This window comes from Penicillium solitum, assembly GCF_028829755.1.
Source record: "Penicillium solitum strain IBT 25940 chromosome Unknown utg000003l_segment0_segment0, whole genome shotgun sequence".
In the NCBI taxonomy this organism is placed as follows: Eukaryota; Fungi; Ascomycota; class Eurotiomycetes; order Eurotiales; family Aspergillaceae; genus Penicillium; species Penicillium solitum.
Window position 1 is genome coordinate 2,022,328 of NW_027072123.1, and position 20,382 is coordinate 2,042,709.

The 20,382-nt window shown below is 48.2% G+C and overlaps 6 protein-coding genes across 6 annotated transcripts; 4 read left to right on the plus strand and 2 right to left on the minus strand.

Moving 5' to 3' along the window:
* Positions 1-171: 171 nt before the first annotated feature.
* Positions 172-2,411, minus strand: N7455_004671 (putative ABC transporter; the record flags this gene model as incomplete). The annotated part of the gene is made up of 2 exons (XM_040956223.2): positions 172-1,643; positions 1,697-2,411. The coding sequence occupies 2 exons, from the start codon at positions 2,409-2,411 to the stop codon at positions 172-174; spliced, it is 2,187 nt and encodes a 728-aa protein (XP_040813258.2).
* An 885-nt stretch (positions 2,412-3,296) lies between these two features.
* N7455_004672 (CAIB/BAIF family enzyme) lies at positions 3,297-5,186 on the plus strand (the record flags this gene model as incomplete). Its single annotated transcript, XM_040956206.2, has 4 exons — positions 3,297-3,663; positions 3,722-4,020; positions 4,077-4,577; positions 4,635-5,186. The coding sequence occupies 4 exons, from the start codon at positions 3,297-3,299 to the stop codon at positions 5,184-5,186; spliced, it is 1,719 nt and encodes a 572-aa protein (XP_040813249.2).
* Positions 5,187-6,970: 1,784 nt separating this feature from the next.
* On the plus strand, positions 6,971-10,937 carry N7455_004673 (hybrid sensor histidine kinase/response regulator; the record flags this gene model as incomplete). Its single annotated transcript, XM_040956314.2, has 7 exons — positions 6,971-7,020; positions 7,083-8,204; positions 8,254-8,982; positions 9,037-10,086; positions 10,140-10,434; positions 10,541-10,655; positions 10,723-10,937. 7 exons carry the CDS (start codon positions 6,971-6,973, stop codon positions 10,935-10,937), a joined length of 3,576 nt encoding a protein of 1,191 aa, XP_040813233.2.
* A 1,883-nt stretch (positions 10,938-12,820) lies between these two features.
* Positions 12,821-14,308, minus strand: N7455_004674 (integral membrane protein TmpA; the record flags this gene model as incomplete). Its single annotated transcript, XM_040956275.2, has 1 exon — positions 12,821-14,308. One exon carries the CDS (start codon positions 14,306-14,308, stop codon positions 12,821-12,823), a length of 1,488 nt encoding a protein of 495 aa, XP_040813290.2.
* Positions 14,309-15,557: 1,249 nt separating this feature from the next.
* On the plus strand, positions 15,558-15,898 carry N7455_004675 (uncharacterized protein; the record flags this gene model as incomplete). The annotated part of the gene is made up of 2 exons (XM_065604863.1): positions 15,558-15,713; positions 15,734-15,898. The coding sequence occupies 2 exons, from the start codon at positions 15,558-15,560 to the stop codon at positions 15,896-15,898; spliced, it is 321 nt and encodes a 106-aa protein (XP_065461763.1).
* Positions 15,899-16,864: 966 nt separating this feature from the next.
* afeA (adenylate-forming enzyme AfeA) lies at positions 16,865-18,871 on the plus strand (the record flags this gene model as incomplete). The annotated part of the gene is made up of 3 exons (XM_065604864.1): positions 16,865-17,054; positions 17,253-18,375; positions 18,439-18,871. 3 exons carry the CDS (start codon positions 16,865-16,867, stop codon positions 18,869-18,871), a joined length of 1,746 nt encoding a protein of 581 aa, XP_065461764.1.
* Positions 18,872-20,382: the final 1,511 nt, after the last annotated feature.

The following is a 20,382-nucleotide window of genomic DNA, read 5'->3' on the forward strand; positions in this document are numbered from 1 at the left end:
AGGTAGTTGCAGTTTAGCGAGTCTGGTTGTGCACGAGTGGATAGTTTGATCTCTTTTATATTTTTTGAAGGCTATGAAAAGTGCAGATGAATTGGGATTTTAATTAAATGTACAAGAAGCTCTATAATACAGACGCCAAGAATGCTAGATGAAATCTAAATGTTTATACCTCTAAATCGACCACCATTCGAATTCAGTCATATCCTGTACCGGCAAAGTATGTTGCTTGCGGCGCCACGTCCTGCGAGCATGTTTGGTGAACTCCTCTGGAGGAGACCAGGCTGCCTCCCAGGTCTGAGGTTGTCTCAGAGTAGTTTTCGATTGTAGAATGCCAAAGCGGAAATCAAGTGCATCGACGGTGCCTGCAGGAGACGGCAGTCGCATGTAGTAGCGGACGCTGTCAGGAATCTCCTCAGCCACATGACTAGTCATGATCAAGGCTTGATCCTCCGAGAGACCAGTCCACCGGAATTTCGACTCCATCAGAGAACGGGGTTGGGCATTAAGGGCACGGCGTTTAGGTCTCTCGCCAATTTCCAAGAATTGCAAGCACCTGTTACGCTGTGCTGCAGATAGACCCGAGAAAGCTTCGTCGAGGATAACAATGTCCGGCTTGGCGACGATTGCCCGGAGGAAAAGCACAATACGTTGTTGCGCGGTAGTGAGCTCACTAAAGAGAATTTCATCCGCGTACCCAACAACGTGATCCATTAGTGCATATGTTTCTAGCCTGACGTGAGTCCGTTTCGTCATGGTCGGTAGGCCAGCAGTCGATATTTTTGGCACCTCGCTCGTGGTGTAATTTGGATCGAGCTGGGGTTTGAAGAAATGCAGGGCTGCAGATATGTCTTGATCTCTTTCAATGTTCAGCTTCGGCTTTGACAAGAAAGTCTCAGCGAAAGCAGTCTCAAGCGCTTCGCGGATTGATAATTGACGCGGGAAGAACGCATGGATCTCCGGCGATGAGTGTCCAATGCGGGACTGCAGTTCAAATATTGAAATTCCTGGTTTGCCAGGTTCCGCAAGCCTGGATCGTCCGAAATGCTTGACGGGCTGCCCATACGCCTGCGGATGGTCGGATGTGATCATTGATAGTAAGGTCGTCTTGCCTGACCCATTGGGACCGAGGATAGCCCAGCGTTGCCCCCGACGAACTCGCCAGTGTAGCCCATCCTTTATTTCCCCATTCACATTCTGCTGCCAATCACCGAGTACGACCTTGTCCCCATACTGGACATGAACACCTTCCATATCAATGACTGGCTCTCCGCCCAATGGCGCCTGGACTTCTGAGGACTTTATAGAATTCGTATGCGCCACCAAATCCGTAAGCAGTTCTTGGTCTAAGACACCAGCCTTCAAGTCTGCTTTACATTTCTTCAATATTTTTGTTTGCTCTTCGGGTAGAGAGTCCGGCTTAGACTTATTTGCAACGTAGCTCCAGACATTGAGCGTGTCCTCGATAGCCAGTCTTGGCCCTTGCAGGAGAACCTTGTGGGAATTGCCCACAACCATAATGTGTGTGATCCAGTCCGGCACCTTATCCTGAGGGCGCTGGGCCAGAACGAGCCGTGGGGCGCTTTTCTTCGCTAGCTCATGAAGAAGTTTAGAGATCTTTCTCACTGCCACTGGGTCCAATCCCACTAAGTAGAGGTTAGAATCTCACAGCCATAAAATATGAACTCGGAACACCCACTGAATGGCTCGTCAAGAAGTAATAGCTCCGGTTTGCTAAGAATCGCCTTTGCAATTCGCGCTCGGCGGGTTTGACCATTGCTCAGACTCGAGACTGGCAAGGTGAGCAGATTTCCTAGTTCAAGACTGCGAACGGTGCGCTGAAGGAAATCCTCATCATGTAGCGTGCCTTCTTCCTCGCCCTCCATTGGGTTCAAGGAGGTCTGGCCACGCAAGTATTGCAGCAGGGTCCAGTCGGTTTCCTCCCGATAACTCTCATAGCGAGCACTGAGGTATGCGCCACGGACTCCCCCAATAGCCCCTGAGCCCTCGCCACTGAATCCAACATATTGGACGGCATTTTCCACGACACGTAACCGTGGGTCCTTGGCGGCGATCTCGTCTGTGAGGAGGTATGGATATGAACGTGCGTTGGGCGGGATACAGATGTGTTCGCCGCGGAGGGTATTGAGGAAGTCGGTTCGGTCAGATGGGCCGATGATAGCCCAGTGTTGCAAATTTGCCGCCTTGGCCGAGCCGGGAGCGCGAATAGCGGGTAGAGTGAAGTTCAGGTTTGGGAAGAGAGGTGGATTGGACGGGTCTTCGGCGGTTGGATACTTCTTGTAAAAAGTTCCATCTTGAATGCGAATGAACGGGATTTCGGACTTGAAACGGGTCGGGCGATAAGCTGTAAGTTGCAGCACCTTCGGCCGCAATTTGGTTCGGAGTAGTAGCATCGTCGTCTACTGGAAAAGTCGCAACTGTGCGGAGATTGGAGATTCGGGGTTAACATTTTTGAGGTCACGTGACCGCATGGAACGATTCTAGATGCAGGGGTTATATTGCCCCAGGGAGATCCAGGAACTGCTAAAAATACAGGTAAATCTGGTGCAAGACCACGAACGAAGTGATTTTGGAATGGCTGTCAAACTACGGGTGATATAATCAGGACTGGTCTACCTATACACATATATATCATGTGCCCTGACCAAAGGTCCCATTTTTCTGCCTCATCCCATTGTTGAATCAGTCAAACAACATCAATAAGCAAGTCGCAAAATGATCTGAATTTTGATATCCATCATCTCTTAAACAGATACATACATTCTCTCGAACATTGAAGAACCTGAATTCCCCACGTGACTGTTCCGATCTTATCGCATCCGATCCCGGGGCCGGATAGCGCTCTTTTTCGGATCTGCATCGTGCGGGGTGCAGCTTGATTGTTCGAGATGTGCTTTTTATCCGCCATCTATTGAGATAATTCAAAGTTAAAAGTAGTGGGGAGAGATATTCGGAACAAAATCAGCATATATTTTTTATAGTTCCCGCCAAGTAGTGGTACCTAGGTAAATCCCAACATAGATATAAGCCGACGGGTAATGTCGCGGGTGTGGCCACCCGACGGCCAAACTCTTGGGACCCGATTATCAGAAGTCGTCATGGACCCTTATATAGCCGCCCTACTCTTACTTCACTTCCCCACAAACATTCTGCACATCTCGTGCTTTCTAATTACGTACTCTCACGTGGCAATAGTCAAGATTCGCGTTGATCTGAAATCGAAGAAATCACCGTGAACCATCCAAGTGCAAGTATCTACGCAGCGCGAAAGAAACAACATGGCAGGCAGCATGTACTCTCCGGTCCTTGAGACCAGTCGCATCTTCTCTGAACTGTGCGAGCAGTCGGAACGCTTCGACTTACCACCCGAGGTGCTTGCAAACAAAGACCTCGTCTCATTCTCTACCAGTCATAATGAAATCTACTTCCCCATTCCTTTTAAAGAGACCGAGACTCTCGCTGCCCTGAAGGGCATCGAAGGTTCTGTGGCCGCTGCCATTGCTGACCTGCGCTTTGGTGCTGGCGCGGGACCTCGGGGCATTCAAGTCAATCTCGAAGCTGCCACTGCCTTCGGATGTCAAGCGTATATGGCAAAGGTTGATGGTCTGTCGAAGTTGGACCCGGCTGTGAAATCCAAGCTTAAGAGTATGTACTTTGGTGTGCACTGATTCATGAAACGACAAAACAATATTGACTGTAACAGATACGGATTTGCTGGCTGCCCAATCCAACGGCTACCGACGTATGTCGGCAAACCTTTACAAGACTAAGAACCCAGGCGAATACTTCCATATTCATGGCTCACTGGAGGCTACGACGACCTTAAACATGATTGGGCTGGAGGGCCAACGACCAGACTTGACTGACTATGAAGAAATCATCAAGGTTATTGAGAACAGGGTACAGCAATACACAGTTGCAGAGCTTGAAGAGATGAACAAGGAGAGACGCCAGGCCGGTGTAACTGCTTACAAGCATGAGGACTTCATCAAGACCCCCCATGTAAGTTTTGCACAGTGCTGTATCCGACTGCAGCAAGCAAGCTAATCCTTTGATAGGGAAAACTCAACGTCGAGGAACCTGCATGGAAAGTCAGCAAATTGCCCGGTGATCTTCCTCCAACTCCTTTTCCAGCTAGACGCAACGGCAGCAAGAGGATCCTTGAGGGCGTCAAGGTATTGGAGATGTGCCGTATCATCGCAGGCCCAACTGTTACCCGTATTCTAGCCGAGTATGGTGCCGATGTTTTGAAGATAACCAGCCCAAACCTTTCCGACGTGCCGTTCTTCCAAGTCGATGGTAACATGGGCAAGCTTGCAGCAGATCTTGATTTGAAGACTGAGACTGGACGAAAGGAGTTTGAGAAACTCCTAGATGATGTGGACGTTATCGTGGATGGCTACCGCCCCGGAGCACTAGATAAGCTTGGCTACGGAGCAGAGGCTATGGCTGCGTTGGCCAAGAAGCGTGGCAAAGGCATCGTTTACGTGAATGAGAACTGCTTCGGATACGAAGGCGAATGGGCTGGCCGCGCTGGGTGGCAGCAGATCGCAGACTGCGTAAGTTATTAGATCAAATCTTCAGAGAATTCAGATCAATACTGACTTCAACTACAGGTTACTGGAATCGCCTGGGCCCAAGGCCAGTTCATGGGCCTCTCAAACCCCGTTGTACCCCCCTTCCCCATCTCCGACTACGGCACAGGCTGCATGGGCGCTATCGCCGCGCTGACTGGTCTCTATCATCGCGCAAAGACCGGCGGCTCGTACCACGGCAAAGCCTCGCTGATGCACTACGACCTTCTCCTTTTTGCAATGGGCCAATACCCCGCTGATGTGCAAGAGGAGCTTCGCAAGGTGCAGCCGCCCGAGTTCTTTAAGTTGCGTCACTGCGACAGCGTTGACCGTATCTCGTCGACTGTGTTGAAAGGCATGCAGGAGCGGTTCCCGCACTTGTACAAGCCTGCCGGTTCTGAGTCGGAAGGCCGCAAGCCATTGACAGAGCTATGGTCGTCGCGCGCGTATGGTGCGGATATCGAAGTTGTGAAGTCAGTTGCAGTTATTGGCGGAGTGGATAATCAGTTTGTGCGGTCAAGTCGTCCGAACGGATTTGATCGGGCTGCGTGGGAGGAGTTCAGCGTTGAGGAGGCAGATGCGAAGAAGTGTTAGTCTCGGCACTGTCTTCGTTCTTTTTCTTTTGCCCTTGAATATGGGAAATGCACTGTACGTGGATTGCAATCTAACACTAGTCTGCAGGTTATCTTGAAAGCAGAATATCCGACGTAGGTGCAGTATGACCTAATAGAAGAAATAAGGATTATTTATATGGTTCAAAGGATGTAAGTATGTAAGATACCACTCGGATGTCTTTTTACGTCCTGTTTATTACATACTCTTTCTTCGCGGTGTTATAGGTAGAAAGATGATAATAACCTATAAAGGTACAACTAGGAATCGGAATGATAGCACAGTGTAGGCTCTGCGACAATATACGATGTTGACAAAAGGCATAAAGCGCACAAAGGACCTTTCTACGTATAACCACCGGCGATATGGATTCTAACATGCTTCATTATTGATAGATTTAGTCAAATTTATTTGGTGAGCTGGTGTATGCAGTCCTCATGTGGGTACAGGATACCTCTTCCGCCAATAAAGTTGCCTCCAGAGTCTGATGGTATACCACCTTCCCTCAAAACCGTCTTTCTCCCATTGCTTCGATAGTTCCTCGACCAAGAGCAGATTTCGACGCAGATCATCGAGGGAAAGGGCGTGTTTGTCGACATAGGATAGCAACAACTCAATGACCCTTTTGTGATTCTTTTCTGCTGCCTGTGCCAGCATTGATGAGCCAAACGTGTCGCTGGGAAGAGGACTAGAGTGAGTATTACTTGGCTCTTGGCTTGACTAACAACGAGGAGGTAAATCCACTTTTCTTATATCCGTACCATGACGCAGAAGTACATCAACAGTCGCTGCTGCTGCTTCAGCATCGTCGGCTTCTACAGCATCTACCAGGTATGGTCTGGGGCAGTCGTCATAGTCGTAGCTGTTTGCGTACCAAGCCCCACGTTCAAAAGCCCTGTGATTCGGGTCAAACCCTTGATTGAGGAGATATTCTGTGGTTTGTGAGTCCCCCCTTCTCACAGCAGATCTCATTTATGACCGGGAATAGGTATCACACCGTATGGATACAGGAATTGAAGCATCGAGGCTCCTCCTGTAGCTTCTGGGGTAAGTATCGTTCTCGTCGTGGTCGGTCCGGATATACCAAATACCGTTCTCACGTTGGCCGCTTCTGGGGGTACTTCCAATGGAACACCGGGGTCGAGCAGTTTTTAAACCAAAGCAACATTTCCACTCTCAATGGCCCACTCGATTGGATTGCGCTTAGGGAGCATGAAAACTACTTGGCAATCTGCTCCTCGAGATAGGAGCATGTCAAGTATTGGCGGAAATGACATAGCCGCAACAAGAGCAGGGGCACCTCCCCAATCTCTACCATTCACATTAGCGCCAGATACATAATCTGCAACGGGAGATCTAGAAATCCCATAATTGCGCAGGGTAGCGGGATTGCGTGCACCCTTGAGGCGATACCCTGGGAGACCTGCTAGAAGTGAGACCTTTTGGAAGTGAGACCTGGAAATATTAAGTGCGTTAAGGAGAGAAGAAGTATCTATTGGGAAACGCAACCTGTTTTGTCCCTTTTTATTCTTCCATCTTGAAGCTATAGGTATAGGATGAATATGGGGCTAAAGTCTAGACCAGCCCATGTCTGGCTAAGGTCAAGCTCTTACCGAGGCACTAAGCCCCACCAGACATGGGTTTCCCCAAAAACAGGTTTAACCCGTTTTTTTATCTCTCTTATTTTAACAACATATCATATTTCGAGAACCTCTTAACTTCCTATGTGGAAGTGAACAAGCTATAGCCTAGCTGACCCATCTAATATGGGTCAGTCGGTGGATGACGAGCAAGAGAGAATCCGGGATTTATCAAAGTTTGTTGATTCCCCCGCCCGGTGATTGCAATCCCCACTAACGCATCCCCCGATCTCAACAGATATTATTGTACTTTTGAGCAAGTCTCTACAAGCTCAGACCACGAACTGCATGACGTCCCACAGGATATACCCTCCCCTCGTCTTTCAAATGATATCACCTTGACCGCCCTAACACAACTGGGTGTCTATCGCTTTGGATGCAATCGGTCTTTTGTTTCAATCATCGATGGAGAAAGTCAGCATGTCATTTCAGAGGCAACCGCCTCAATCTCTCTTCGAAACACAGATCTTCATCGCCCAGATGATGGCATCTTCCTGGGTGTAAATACACTTGACTTGGAATGGGGGGTGTGTCCCCACGCCATTCGACTTTTCACTGGACAAGATCCCTCCCGGATACTAGACACGGAAAATATAACGGCCAACCAGACACGCAACATCATTCGCGATTTTACCAAGGAGGATTTCTACAAAGATCGCCCGTATGTGCTTGACTGGCCTTTCTTTCGATTCTACGCCGAGGTGCCATTGTACAGCCCTTCCGGGTTCGTACTAGGTTCGTATTGTGTGGTGGACGACAAGCCACGAACGAAATTTGGAGACGAGGATGTGGCTGCTCTTCAGGATATTGCCCACTCGATTTCAAACCACCTTGAAAATGCACGGATCGTGCAATACCATCGTCGTTCAGATAACTTGGTCAAAGGGTTGACAAACTTCGTCAAAAGTCATTCGAAATTTGACCCCACTAGCTCCTCCACTCAAAGTCAGATTGAGGCATCTGCGAAGAAGCTCAATTATACAGATTTGGAGCTAATATCCACCCCAGGGGAGGTGGATGGAACGCTAGATTCTTTGTCCACAGAAAAGGATATTGGTGTTTATTCACCCCTTGATCAAAGGTCCTCCACAACTCTGAACGGAAAGGAAGCGTCAGTATTTTCTCGAAACATACATGTCGCGTCAAACTATACACTACAGTCATCGCTTTCTCGAACCTCGGACCGAGCTGAGCCGCTTCCCTCTTCCGTAGAAGGACCCCCGGAATCATTAGTGCTAGAAAATGTGCCTATCACTGAACGCATAGCTGCGATTTTTGCCCGCGCCAGTCTTCTACTGAAAGAATCTCTGGATCTGGACGGTGTGGTCTTTCTTGATGCCCACCGAAATGACCCGCAATTGTTAGTCACTCTTTCTTTGGATAATTGTCATTTTCTAACTCCATTTTAGCGAATCTTCTGGGCGCCATGATGATTGGGATGCCTTTTCGAATTCTGGCCCAGATTCTCTCATTGCTTCACGCGCCAAGTCTTGGGATCTTCCTAATGCACATTCGCCTAAAGATGCAGAAAGCTACTGTAGCTCATTAGGCCAGGCTACAAGCCGTCGGTCAGACAGGAGCAATGGCTCGAAACCCCAACTCAAAGTCAACGAAGAGTTACTGCATTCCTTGATCACACACTTTCCAGATGGTCACATCTTCAACATAGACAGGAGTAATCTGGTCAGCCCCGTGGACTCCGAAAGTAGCAATTCGGATATCTCTGCTCCCAATACCGAAATCATTCGGGAAATCTCTCATCGTCTCGCTCATCGGCTCCCTGAAGCTAAGTGTGTGCTTTTCTATCCTTTGTGGGATTGGAACAAATCCCGATGGCTTGCAGGCACACTGGTTTGGGTTAACGGAAACCATCGTCCCCTGAACACCGAAGACCTGCATTACTTTAAAGCTTTTGGAGATTCTATAATTTCCGAAGTATCTCGGATACACTGGACCGCCAGTGAAAACTCAAAATTCGACTTTGTAACTTCCATCAGTCACGAGCTTCGCTCCCCACTACACGGAATTCTCGCGAGCGCGGAGTTGCTGCGTGATATTCCGCTTCAGACTGCGCAGCGTGACATGGTGAACATGATCTCAACATCAGGACTGACCTTACTAGACACAATAGATCACCTGTAGGTTATATTCCCGGTCCGTTCAAAGGGACCTTTTACTGACAATTGCGCCAGACTGGATTACTGTAAAATCAACAACTTGGCAACCACGCAGAGTGTCAGCGTGACCAACACTGAAGATTCTGGAACAACCCTTGTCTCCGACTTCAACCTCGATTCCTTGGTTGAAGAAGTCGCTGTTATCCTCCATACTGGCCGAAAGGTACCTGGGCCTATCTCCTCTCTTGCGAGCGAAACAGCTATTGCAACGTCAGCCTTTGAACCCACCCCTCGTCTTACTCGAAATGAGGATGAATTGTCAGTGATAGTGAACATTGAGCAGTCCAGCTCTTGGAATATCCGATCTGTCGCTGGTGCCTGGAGGAGAATCGTCATGAATATCCTCAGTAACGCAATGAAATGGACGCAGACCGGCCTCATTGAGGTGTCATTGTCGCAAGCCGCAGCTCAGACTCAAGCAGACACCCACCTTGTCCATCTTCGCGTTACAGACACGGGCCAAGGAATATCACAAGACTTTCTTAGAAACTCGGCGTTCTCTCCATTCGCCCAGGAAGACGCCCTGTCAGAGGGTGTCGGGCTTGGACTCAGCATCGTGCACAAGCTAGTGACTTTCCTGGGTGGTGATCTCAAAATAAAGAGCGAAATCGGAGTTGGTACCCAGGTCGATGTGTATATTCCCGCACAGCGTCCTAAGGACCATGTTCCCGCTAAGTTATTCGACGATCTTTCCTTGCTAGGAATTCAAAGACACAAGGACAGTCTGAAGGCATGTCTCATTGGGTTCAATGGCTATCCCGATTTGATGGAAACGCCCACTGGTATCCTGAGCTCCGATGCGAAACGAAGGCTTTCTATTCAAAGCACTCTCGCCAATGTCTTCAAGGTACAACTAGGATGGCACATCATACTGGCAGAGTCACTTGAGAAGGGAGAGGGTGACATCGCGGTCATTGAGGAGGCGAAATTCAACGCTATGTTGAATAACCAATCACCCTCAACTATAAGTGCCGGCCATCATTTCAAATTCTTCATTGTCTTGGCCAGCGCGACATCCTCACGAGCTCACCCTCTTCCTCTGAACGCTATCCTGTTGTCACAGCCGTACGTCCAGAGTTCACCATTTTCGTAAATAATTGAGCTAACTTTCTATGCAGATATGGACCTCAGAAGATCTGCGAAACCGCTCAAAGAATCATGTATCTGCACAAGTCACAAGCTCAAACCGGCGGTCTTGAAGCTCCAATTCCCGTTTTACCAACAAACCATGAAATTCTTCCGTCAACACCTACGCCATCGAGCCTGGTGGAAATATCAAAAGACATTTCACAACTACCTCCAGTTGAATTGGTCTCCCGGGGTCCTATTATCGGGAGCTTGCCGATCTGGTCGAATGGTCAAATGAACGATATGCATATTCTCATAGTAGACGACAATGACATCAACCTCCAAGTAAGTTGGCTCACTGCAAACTCGGTTACGCAAAGGTTGTCATCGCTTCCTCGGGCATAATCCCCCTAAATATATCCCTGGTGATCTGACTTATACCATGAAACAGATCCTGGCTACGTTCATGCGAAAGCTGGGCTGTAGCTACGACACGGCTTCTAATGGACGGATTGCATTGGAACAGGTTGAAAATTCAAGTCGAAGATATGACTTGATATTGATGGGTTAGTCTACGAGTGTGCTGAACACCCCTCATTCCGAAATTGCTAACTGTGTGGTTGTCAATTCTAGATTTATCAATGCCTATAATGGACGGGCTGGTTTCAACCAGTAAGATCCGACAACACGAAAAGGACCATGGTCTCCAACCCTCCCGCATCATGGCTGTTACAGGTGTCGCCTCGGATACCATGCAACAAGCGGCATTGACCGCAGGTATCGACGACTATTTAGTCAAACCTCTCTCTCTCCGTAAGCTGAAGAAGCTTATGGAACCCACACTCTAATCAGATACCACCATCTTATGACCACAACTGTTCCCTCTGACGATTTTTGGAAGGCTGTTTGAAAATTCGCATTCAGCGTTAGCCTTCTCGTGATACCATAGCATAAGCCCCAGGAGCAAGAAAACGAACAGCTCTATAAAGCTCATCCTTAACTAACGAAATATACAATCAAGTTCCACCTCATTAATATCATAGACGAAATTCCAGTGTCCAATTTTCCATTTATCCAGGACCAAAGCTCTAGAAACACTCGTATACACCCCAAGTGCTGTCTCCTTGATCCACAATCCACACGGACTATTATTCTTTCAACATGATCCTTGACACCACCCCACTAACGGCAAACTTTCTCAATGATCTCTAGCACATAATCCTTTCACCACTCAATCTCGCCCTTGCGAATCTCCTCCCACCCATCACGGCTATCCCCAGACCCCGATAAGGCACGCTCCCGCGCAAACCCCACACAACGTCATTCTAATTCGCTGTGCTACCTTTGAAGGAATTCACCACGACCAATCATATCCCTATCTCAGCCCAACAATTAGGTACCCTAGCAGCATCAGCTGCATCCCACCACACCCAAAGGCTCGGAGGTCGTGATACACACCCCGACAACCGTAAGCCGTTAGACACGATTCCAATTTCGCCATCGAGTCGTCATCTCGGTACGCAGCTCTTACATAACATCACGCCAGTGAGATTGTTTTTTGCTTGAGCAGGTGCAGCGCCGTTGCCAGACCGGCTAGTCTAGTGCTGATTATTAGTGCATCTATGGCGGGGTTTCTTAGCGGGGTTTGCTTTTTTTTGCATTGGCAGTCATCTTCATAATGCACGTACCAATCTGCTCATGTGCTTTGTGTCGTCCATTACTAAACCCCGGGACACGCTAATGTGCGTGGGTGGGGATGTGGTTTTTCGAGGGGAATTTAGACATGGGTGTGAATGTATGTGCTGGTTTGGGCTGTGCTTACCTTGCGTGGTTCGGACATTGCGGTGGGTTCGGTGTAACGTTTGAGGTCAGGGATGGATTTTTTTCTTTGGTTTGTAGGATTTGGATTTGGGTTTGGGTTTAGAATTTGGATATTGAGTATTTGATTTTGTTTATTTTTAGATAGTCTTTGAAGGGAAATATATATCTGGCTTCGTATACTTCATAGTTTAGATACGGACTCCGTGGGTATTTCCTGATTGGGTAATGCTGCCGCCAAGATCATAAATATATATCCTCGACCACAACTGACTATACAACCACAAGATATAGGAAGGGATTTGTCTCTGTATGCGAGAACATGCACGAAATCCAACTTCAATTAGATTACATGAAATATCGATATTGACAGACGAAGATAGACTAAAAACAGATACAAAATTAAACAAAGAATCTACTTGATGTAAACTTAAGCCCATATCACTATCACAGCCACTATAATTGGCCCCCAAACCATCGGGTGGAGTAGGTTCGTATGTATTTGGAATTGTACGGCTATCACATACATGAACATTGTCTTTCATAGGGGTCAAGTTTGTCATGGTTGCATTTTATAGGTTGTTCAAGGAGAAGTTGTCTAACGGATACCAGCAGGGTCATAGCGCCGGATTCCAAATTCCCCTGGGAAGCACTGACATATGTACACAAACAGGCCCCCCCTGAATAGGAGTCTTGCAACTCAACATCCCTTCGAAAATATCGAATTAAAAGAAAAACAAACAGTATACCGCCAATAAACGCCGCGAGCCGGAGGGGATATATGGCACGATGCTCGAAAGATACAAACTCCTAAATCAGAAAAACAAAAAAACAAAAAAGGGGCCAAAGAAAACAAAGAAGTGCAAAAACAGGTATATACGGTTCAAAGACGAAGAAATAACAATACTATGAATTAGGAATCAAAAATCGGGCCAAAGGCCGGGGTCCCTCGACATTCAAGCTCATAGACGATTCGCGCCGTCAGCACAGGGTTACTGATCACGCACACCGCTTCGGCGTTGAAGTGCTTGACCTGCTGCAGGATAATGGGCACCATGTCCATACGCCCACACTTGTCGGTGTCAAGGATGATGGGTGTTGAATCCATCTTGTGGACCATATGCATCACCCCGTCACCGTAGGTCCTTCGAGGCGCACGAGTTTGCCAGAGGACACGGAGGGCGGGTCGGTTATCATCACCGAGGAATGAGAGACAGGGCCCGATGCCCGATCCGGTCGTGACAACTACCACTCGCTTGAAAACCCGCATGGCATATGCGAAGCCATAGATCAACACACCGCGCTTCCAAAGATGGGTAGGCGGGTTCTGGATAGTTTCTGCGGTCCAGTCACCAGCTTTGGACACCAAGGAAGAGAAACTTGGGTTGCCATGGACACCTGCGGGAGCAGCGTCTGGGAAAGTGGCAAAACCATGCCAGTCGCGAAGCGGATGCTTGGCTAATTGGATGCCCTTTCCAAAAGTGGTAACAGCATGGTCGAAATGCAGTCGGGTGGCGTGGGTCGATAGTGGCTCGGCCCGCACCGCGACCTTTCGGAGGAATAGCCAAGGCTGGATGATGGCCGCAACCGTGAACATCAAGAACCAGAATGCGGGGAGTTCGACGAGGAATGTTCCAAGTGGTTGGCCCATGGACTGACTAGCGCCTCGTGAGAATACGAGCAATAAGGCGACAAACAAGGCCACGACAAGCCACCCCGAAAAACGGTGGGTGAGTTCGAAATAATCATGCCGTTTCATCCGGAAGGCGGGGTGGGCCACCACGATTATCGCCAACAACAACACCAAGATGACATAAGCTAATGCAACTGGCGCTGCTGAAATTCCGATTTCCGGACCATCCATGGATGGTTTCCAATACTGGTGGGATAACACGCCGACAAATCCCACGTACCACACGAGGGAAGCGACTCCACAGCCGCTATGAACACCACCATAGTGGTAAACCTTCGCGGCGATCCGACGGAGGAGAAGCGGCGCTGAGCGCGGCATTGAGCATACTACCACAAAGATAGCATTGACCACCAGTGGCTGGCGGGCCAAACCGCAAGCGAGCAAATTGGCAGCTGTGGCATTGACCAGGGCCAACAGTTTTTGTTCCGTGCTCATGACGTACACGAAGACTGCAACGTTGGCGCAGAAGACTAGCGTAAAAAGACGCCGGTATAGTGTGAGAATGGCATATCGGGTAGATGCAAACACCTTGGGTTTGCGTTGGGTGCTCTGTTGGGTCTGTGCTTCCACATCGATCTCCTTTGAGAGGTCGAGGTGTAAAGATTCGGTTTCTTTGGATTCGGACTTCTCGTTGATTTTGTCTCCATTGGTGAGAGTGGCCTCACTCACAGTTGGCGTGTGTCGCGCAACGACTACCTTTGGAGGCATAGTGATGGGGCTTTTCTCTGACATAACTATGATGGGTTCTCTCACGGCCATATAAAAAGGTTCAAAAGATGACCGGAGATGAATGAACTAATGAAGACAGGGATTCCTCGGAAAGAAAGAAATAGTTGACAATCCAACCAGGGCGAGTCTTCCATTTTTGAAGTGAAGCATGTTTAAACCCCAAGTCTCTATCTTTTGTTTTCTTTTCTTTTTTTTCTTTTCTTTTTTCTTTTGTTTTTTTTTTTTTCTTCTCCAAACTCCACCAAACGATCAGCCTCGCATGTCTCCCCTTCTGCATGGCTCCTGCCTTCGCATCCTTCTTTTCCCAATCGAGTTTCCTCTGTCCCTTTTGGGCGTCACCGGGCATCACCGCGAACGGTGACGCCCTTTTTCCATTTTCTCCATTCTATTCGTCCAATCTAGCGCCTTTGTTTTTCTCCCTTTGAGTTTGGTTCTGAAAATCAGGAATGCATTGCATATGATCCTATAATTTGGTCCATTATTTTTTTCCTTTGACCCTTCTAGGTGGATGATGTATGACACTATCACCTCCGGGGCCGAGACCTTCACACTATTGCAAGTGGTTCTTGCCAATCAGCAATCAAAGAACCATCCTACTCCCTTGCTTTCAGCTGCTTCTGGTTCTTCAGATACACCTCGGGGAAGTGTCTTGACGCAACCTCGACCCACGCTGTAGCCTGTCAAAACTTTGTCTGGTCGTCCATCCAAAGGGGAGTGGAACCTCCTTTCGGGGATCAACCGGAAAGGGAGATCAAAGAATGTGCTCATTGAAGTTTGATTGCAACCTAATTATCCTCGACATCTCCACAAATAACCAACCGAGGACCAGTCAAGGTGAGGACTGCACTGAATCACTATCACGGGCCAAGTGCAACCTGACCAGGGTCCGACTTGACTAGCCCTGATGGGATGCAAGCGCCGGATCTGATGGGCCAGTGCACCTGATCATACGGTCAAGAAAGCCTTCAATAAAAAACAGCCGATCTGCAGCCTAGGGATGGCGTTTGACGGACCACAAGTCCCCTTCGACCGGATGCGCACTCGAGGCGCCATCAACAATGCCAATGTGGATCTATGGGAGGTGTGGCGGAATCGTGCCATGAGTTAATGCAATAAGCCGCCGGATGATAGAGCAGTTCATGTTTGTTGGGATTTTTTTGCTTTTTTTTCCGACTTTTGTCTTTTTTTTTTGTTTTTTGTTTTTTTCAACGCGCGGTCGATCATCAAGATGCAGCTGAAGGATGATTCTCGCGCTATGTCCAATTCCCGCCCCTCTCTTATCTGGCAAGGTGAAGTTCTGACGCTAAATCCCCCACCCAGCACCGAGGTAGTGGGCAAGCATGCACGGGTGCAGTACATAACCTGGGAAGTGGAGCACGGTTTCGTTAGCCGATGTTTACATAGTTCGATCTGGATCTGGTTCCGGGGAGGAGAAGCCGCTCTGAGATTCAGACTAACATGACTCCACAGGGGGAAAGCAAAGAGGAGATGGTCTCCACTGAATCTCAGCTGCAGGTTTTGGGTATCTATTGGGGGATATTGGGCCCCATCACCACCAGTGGCAAGTGAAAGGAGAGTGCATCCCTTCCTGACATGGGGGACGTCAGAGGTGAATGACAGCGGGGAGATTTGGCAGGGGTAAAATTACCCCGTGGAAGGATTCTAGACGAATAAGCCCATATCGGCGGAACACGGGATATAGGCACTCCCTACCTACGCTCGTGGGAGCCCTTGACGAAAATGACATTTTGAATTTCCTTAAAAAGGGAATGTGAGTTCATCCGATTAAAGTTTGGAGCATATCTCACGATCCGGTCGATCCTACGAACCCATTTTCTAAACTATATCTCACGCAAGGCAAAGAGAAACCTTCGGGAGTCACGGGGACACCGATCAAAAGCCGATCTAATCGTGTGTGGCTCAGCTCTTCAAAAAGGCTAGTGAATTAGTAACAACCGGATTGGTTTTAATTTAATTTTAAATTTAATCTATTTATTGGATTTTTGAAACCCGCCACAATGGATGGCGCTAAGAGCTTTTAGTGTCGAACATGTTAGGTGTTTGGTGGAGATACTCCATAGTGCCATAGTGTTGTAATTCCATTCTATGACATAGTCCTGAGTCCTTTTTTCTTTTTTTTTTTTTTTTTTTTTTTTTTTCCCTTACTCTGGAAGTTTGAGTTCATGTGCTTTCAGCTCCTTGTGTGTCTATTGATTTTATTTCTTGATTTCTTGAATTCTAATTTGTAGATTGTAGTATAACTAGTTATAGTATATGGAGAATCCACCTTACTCCCAATGGAGCACTAGCGGACATTACATAAGCATGTATTCCAAATCCTGGAACAGGTGGAACAGACCCCGGGGGGGCATGTCAAGGTAAAATCAAATCAAAGGGACAAAATGGAATATACATTTGCATTTTACCTATATAATCCCCCGAACTTCACGGTTTCAGGCTTTAGTACTCGAAATAAATTACACCTATCTTCCTCACCCTTCTTACCCTTCTCTCTTTCTACATCTCTCACACACTATGGGTTGGAATACAACTATGTCTTCAAACAATATGCACTCCCAGGAGGCTTACTCTGACTTGTTGAGTTTCACATTCGATGGCCCAAAGCCGTACAACCAAAACCAACCACTGTTCATTGATGCAGAGGATCCTTCTCGATCATTTACAGGTGTCCAATTCCGACAACTAGTTCGGACTTTGATCGCTGGTTTGAAAGCCCACAATGTCCAGCCAGGAGATTGTGTATTGCTACACTTAGGAAATAGCGTGAGTGAAAGAAAAATTCAAAAACAAAAAGAAAAGAAAAGAGAATCAATCATTCAAATCATCCAAATCCAATATTGGATTATGATTGTTCTCGGAAAATAAAGAACCATCGCTGACTCGGGCCTGTCATATGCAACAGATACTATATCCCGCACTGTTCTTCGGTATAATTGGCGCCGGTGGTGTCTATATGGGATCAAACCCCCGCAGCCCCCCCAAGAACTCGACCACATCCTCAGCCTCGCCGAGCCCAAATTGATCCTCACAACTCGCGATGCCCTCCCCTCCGTCCTTGATGTCTCTGTAGCCCGGGGCATCCACCCAGCACAGGTCTGTCTCGTGGATGAGCGAGCCATCGACCACTGCGCACAACTATTCCTGTGGTACGAACTAGGATATTCATCGGCAGGACAATTCTGCGCAATGAATGGCGACGCGCGTCACAACCATTTCGTAAATTTACTCTGCTACGGCGAAAGTGACTGGCTGAAATTCGCCGACCCTGTCGTCGCACAAGCCACACCTGCAGCCATGTACCCGACCAGCGGTACAGGTGGACTTCCCAAAGCGGCAATCCTGTCCCACTATGCGCTTGTCTCACAACACCGCACCATTTACTACGACGTGCCACATCCAGTCAGTCGACTCATCTCGCTGCCCATGTTCCATCTGTTTGGTGCCCTTTGGACACATTTATTCCCTGTTCGCTATGGACACCCGCTGTTCGTCATGCCGCGCTTCGAGGTCAATGAGTTCCTGGCTGCTGTCCACAAGTACCAGATCTCAGAGACTTACCTCGTCCCTGCTATCATTCACGCTATCAACCAGTCATCTGTACCCATCGGTGATATGTTGTCTTCACTGCGCTATGTTGGTGTTGCGGGCGCTCCTATTGATGGTCACTCCATGCAGCAGTTCCGCGGCCATATCAACCCTATGGGATACGCTTGCCAGATCTGGGGAATGACTGAAGTGGGTGTGACATTCCAGACTCGCTGGGGCCAGCAGGGCGACCCTGGAAGTATCGGTACCTGTATTGCCGGGTACGAGGCCCGGTTGGTGGAAGCCGATGGCAAAATCGTGCAGGGCGATTGTTGCTCTGGTGAATTGTACGTCCGTGGACCGGGTCTGCTCAGTGCATACAAGGGCCGCACGGACGCATTGGAGCCACACGGGTGGTTCCGAACAGGAGATGTGGCGTACGCCAAGCAGGGCCAATATTACATTGTCGGACGGACAAAGGAGCTTATCAAAGTACGAGGGTAAGTTTATCATCAAGCCCTATTTTCTTCATCAACTCAACAAACATACTAACCATTCTACAGATGGCAAGTAGCCCCAGCTGAAGTCGAAAGCATCCTCCTCCAACACCCGGGAATTCTTGATGCCGCCGTGATCGGCGTCAACAAAGATGGTGTCGGCGAGGTTCCACGCGCCTTCATCGTTCGCTCTCGCGACCCATCCGTGCGCCGCGTAACCGCCGAGCAAGTTTACACCTACGCACGCCAGCAACTGGCTACATACAAATCTCTCGATGGAGGTGTCGTATTCGTGGAAGAGATCCCGCGCACTGCAAGTGGAAAGATCCAGCGCTTCAGACTGTCGCAGATGAACTCCTATCGTGAGATGGTGGCGTCCCTTCTATCCCGATTCGACGGTGACAGTTCTGCTGCAGCCACCGCGGCTCGACGTGGATTACCCGCTGCGGCTGAGATGTCGCATGTGGGACTCATCCCTGAAGGACGGGTTGCAGTCTAAATTAAGAAAGCGGGGCATGGTATCTTTGCACTATCTACATCGCATATGAGTTGTATCTCACTCATTCGGCGGTGAAGTGGTACGGTGAATGGCACAGGGGATGGCGTTTGGGTTAGAACACGGCGTTTTCGGACCTTTGGGGTTTTTGCATTTATTTTTCATTTTTTTTCTTTTCGGGTGGTTCTCATCCTTATTCTCATGACTTAGATTCAATATTCTCACGATAGTTTCCAAATCAAATGACATTTATTATTCATTCACACCAGAATTTTACCTAGATAATAATAGATTCTCTACTCCGTACATAGTCCTACTTTATTTGTATTTAAAAATTACAAATAACACCAAATCCCCGTTCACAACCATCAGCCTAGTATACATATCAAGTTGTCAAAGTAAACAACCTAACAACCTAGACCCATCTACTGGTCCCCAACCTCCGAACCACGACCTCTGCATCATGCAGTGAGACTCTAGAACATCCCACACCGCATTTCCAGTCCCACTTCCCTGTCCCAGCCCAAGGCCTCGGTTTTCGATCTCGGATCTCGGCTTGCATCCGCAAAACCCGCTGCACGGAAGAAATATGATGTATAACACCAGACGAAAAGTACAAAAAAAAGCAAACTAAAATATTATATATTTTTTACGGCCCCACGTCGATCCAGTTCGCATCATGCACATGCGAGGTCCCAATGTAAAAAGTACGTGGGGCTGGGGTGTCGTACGGAATCCGAATCCGAGACCGATGGGAAAATCCCACGATGAAGTGCATCCGCGCCAATATATGCATGTCGAGTGGGAACCTTGAACCTTGGAACACCGTCGACGTTCCGTTTCCAAGGTTCCAAGGTTCCCTGCAAGGGTCGTGTCCTTGGTACCGGAGCGGGGATCGACGGAGCTAAATAGGTTAATTATTGATGGACCCCGATTAGGTTGCATTAACTGTCTTGGTTAGGTTTTTTTTTTTTTTCTTTTGGTTTAAGTTCACTATATAGGTAACTACACTATTTTTCAATATTCAAGGTACGGAGTACTCCGTTCAGCGGGTCCTGTTCCAGCTGGAGTTGCTCTTACTATTTCCGGTGTTTTTCTTTTTGGTGCTGTGGCTTTGCACTCTTGCTATTTCCGGAGCAGACGGAGAAGTGTTCCCGCGGCCCGCTATTGTCGGGTTTCATCCGCTTTGACAAAGTTCCGGGATGTTACATCGGCCCGATTGGGATTTTGGCACGTCAGGTCTTGCACGTCAAGTCTTGCACGTCAGGTTGTTGTTTTTTTTACCAAGTCTACGGGTTTGCATCATTGTCCTTGCTTTTCTCGGGGGTTATGTCTTGCCCTTCCGAGGGTATGAGGAGGAATATCATATCGCACCTTGCATGAGGCGAAGACAAGGATTCTGAGGATTCCCACCCCTCTGGGAAACTGATACATGTGACTCAGAGGAACATGTCATCGGGAATAGAAATGCGGAAATGTGTCAAGTTTAACACATGTAAATATCTTCCGAATCA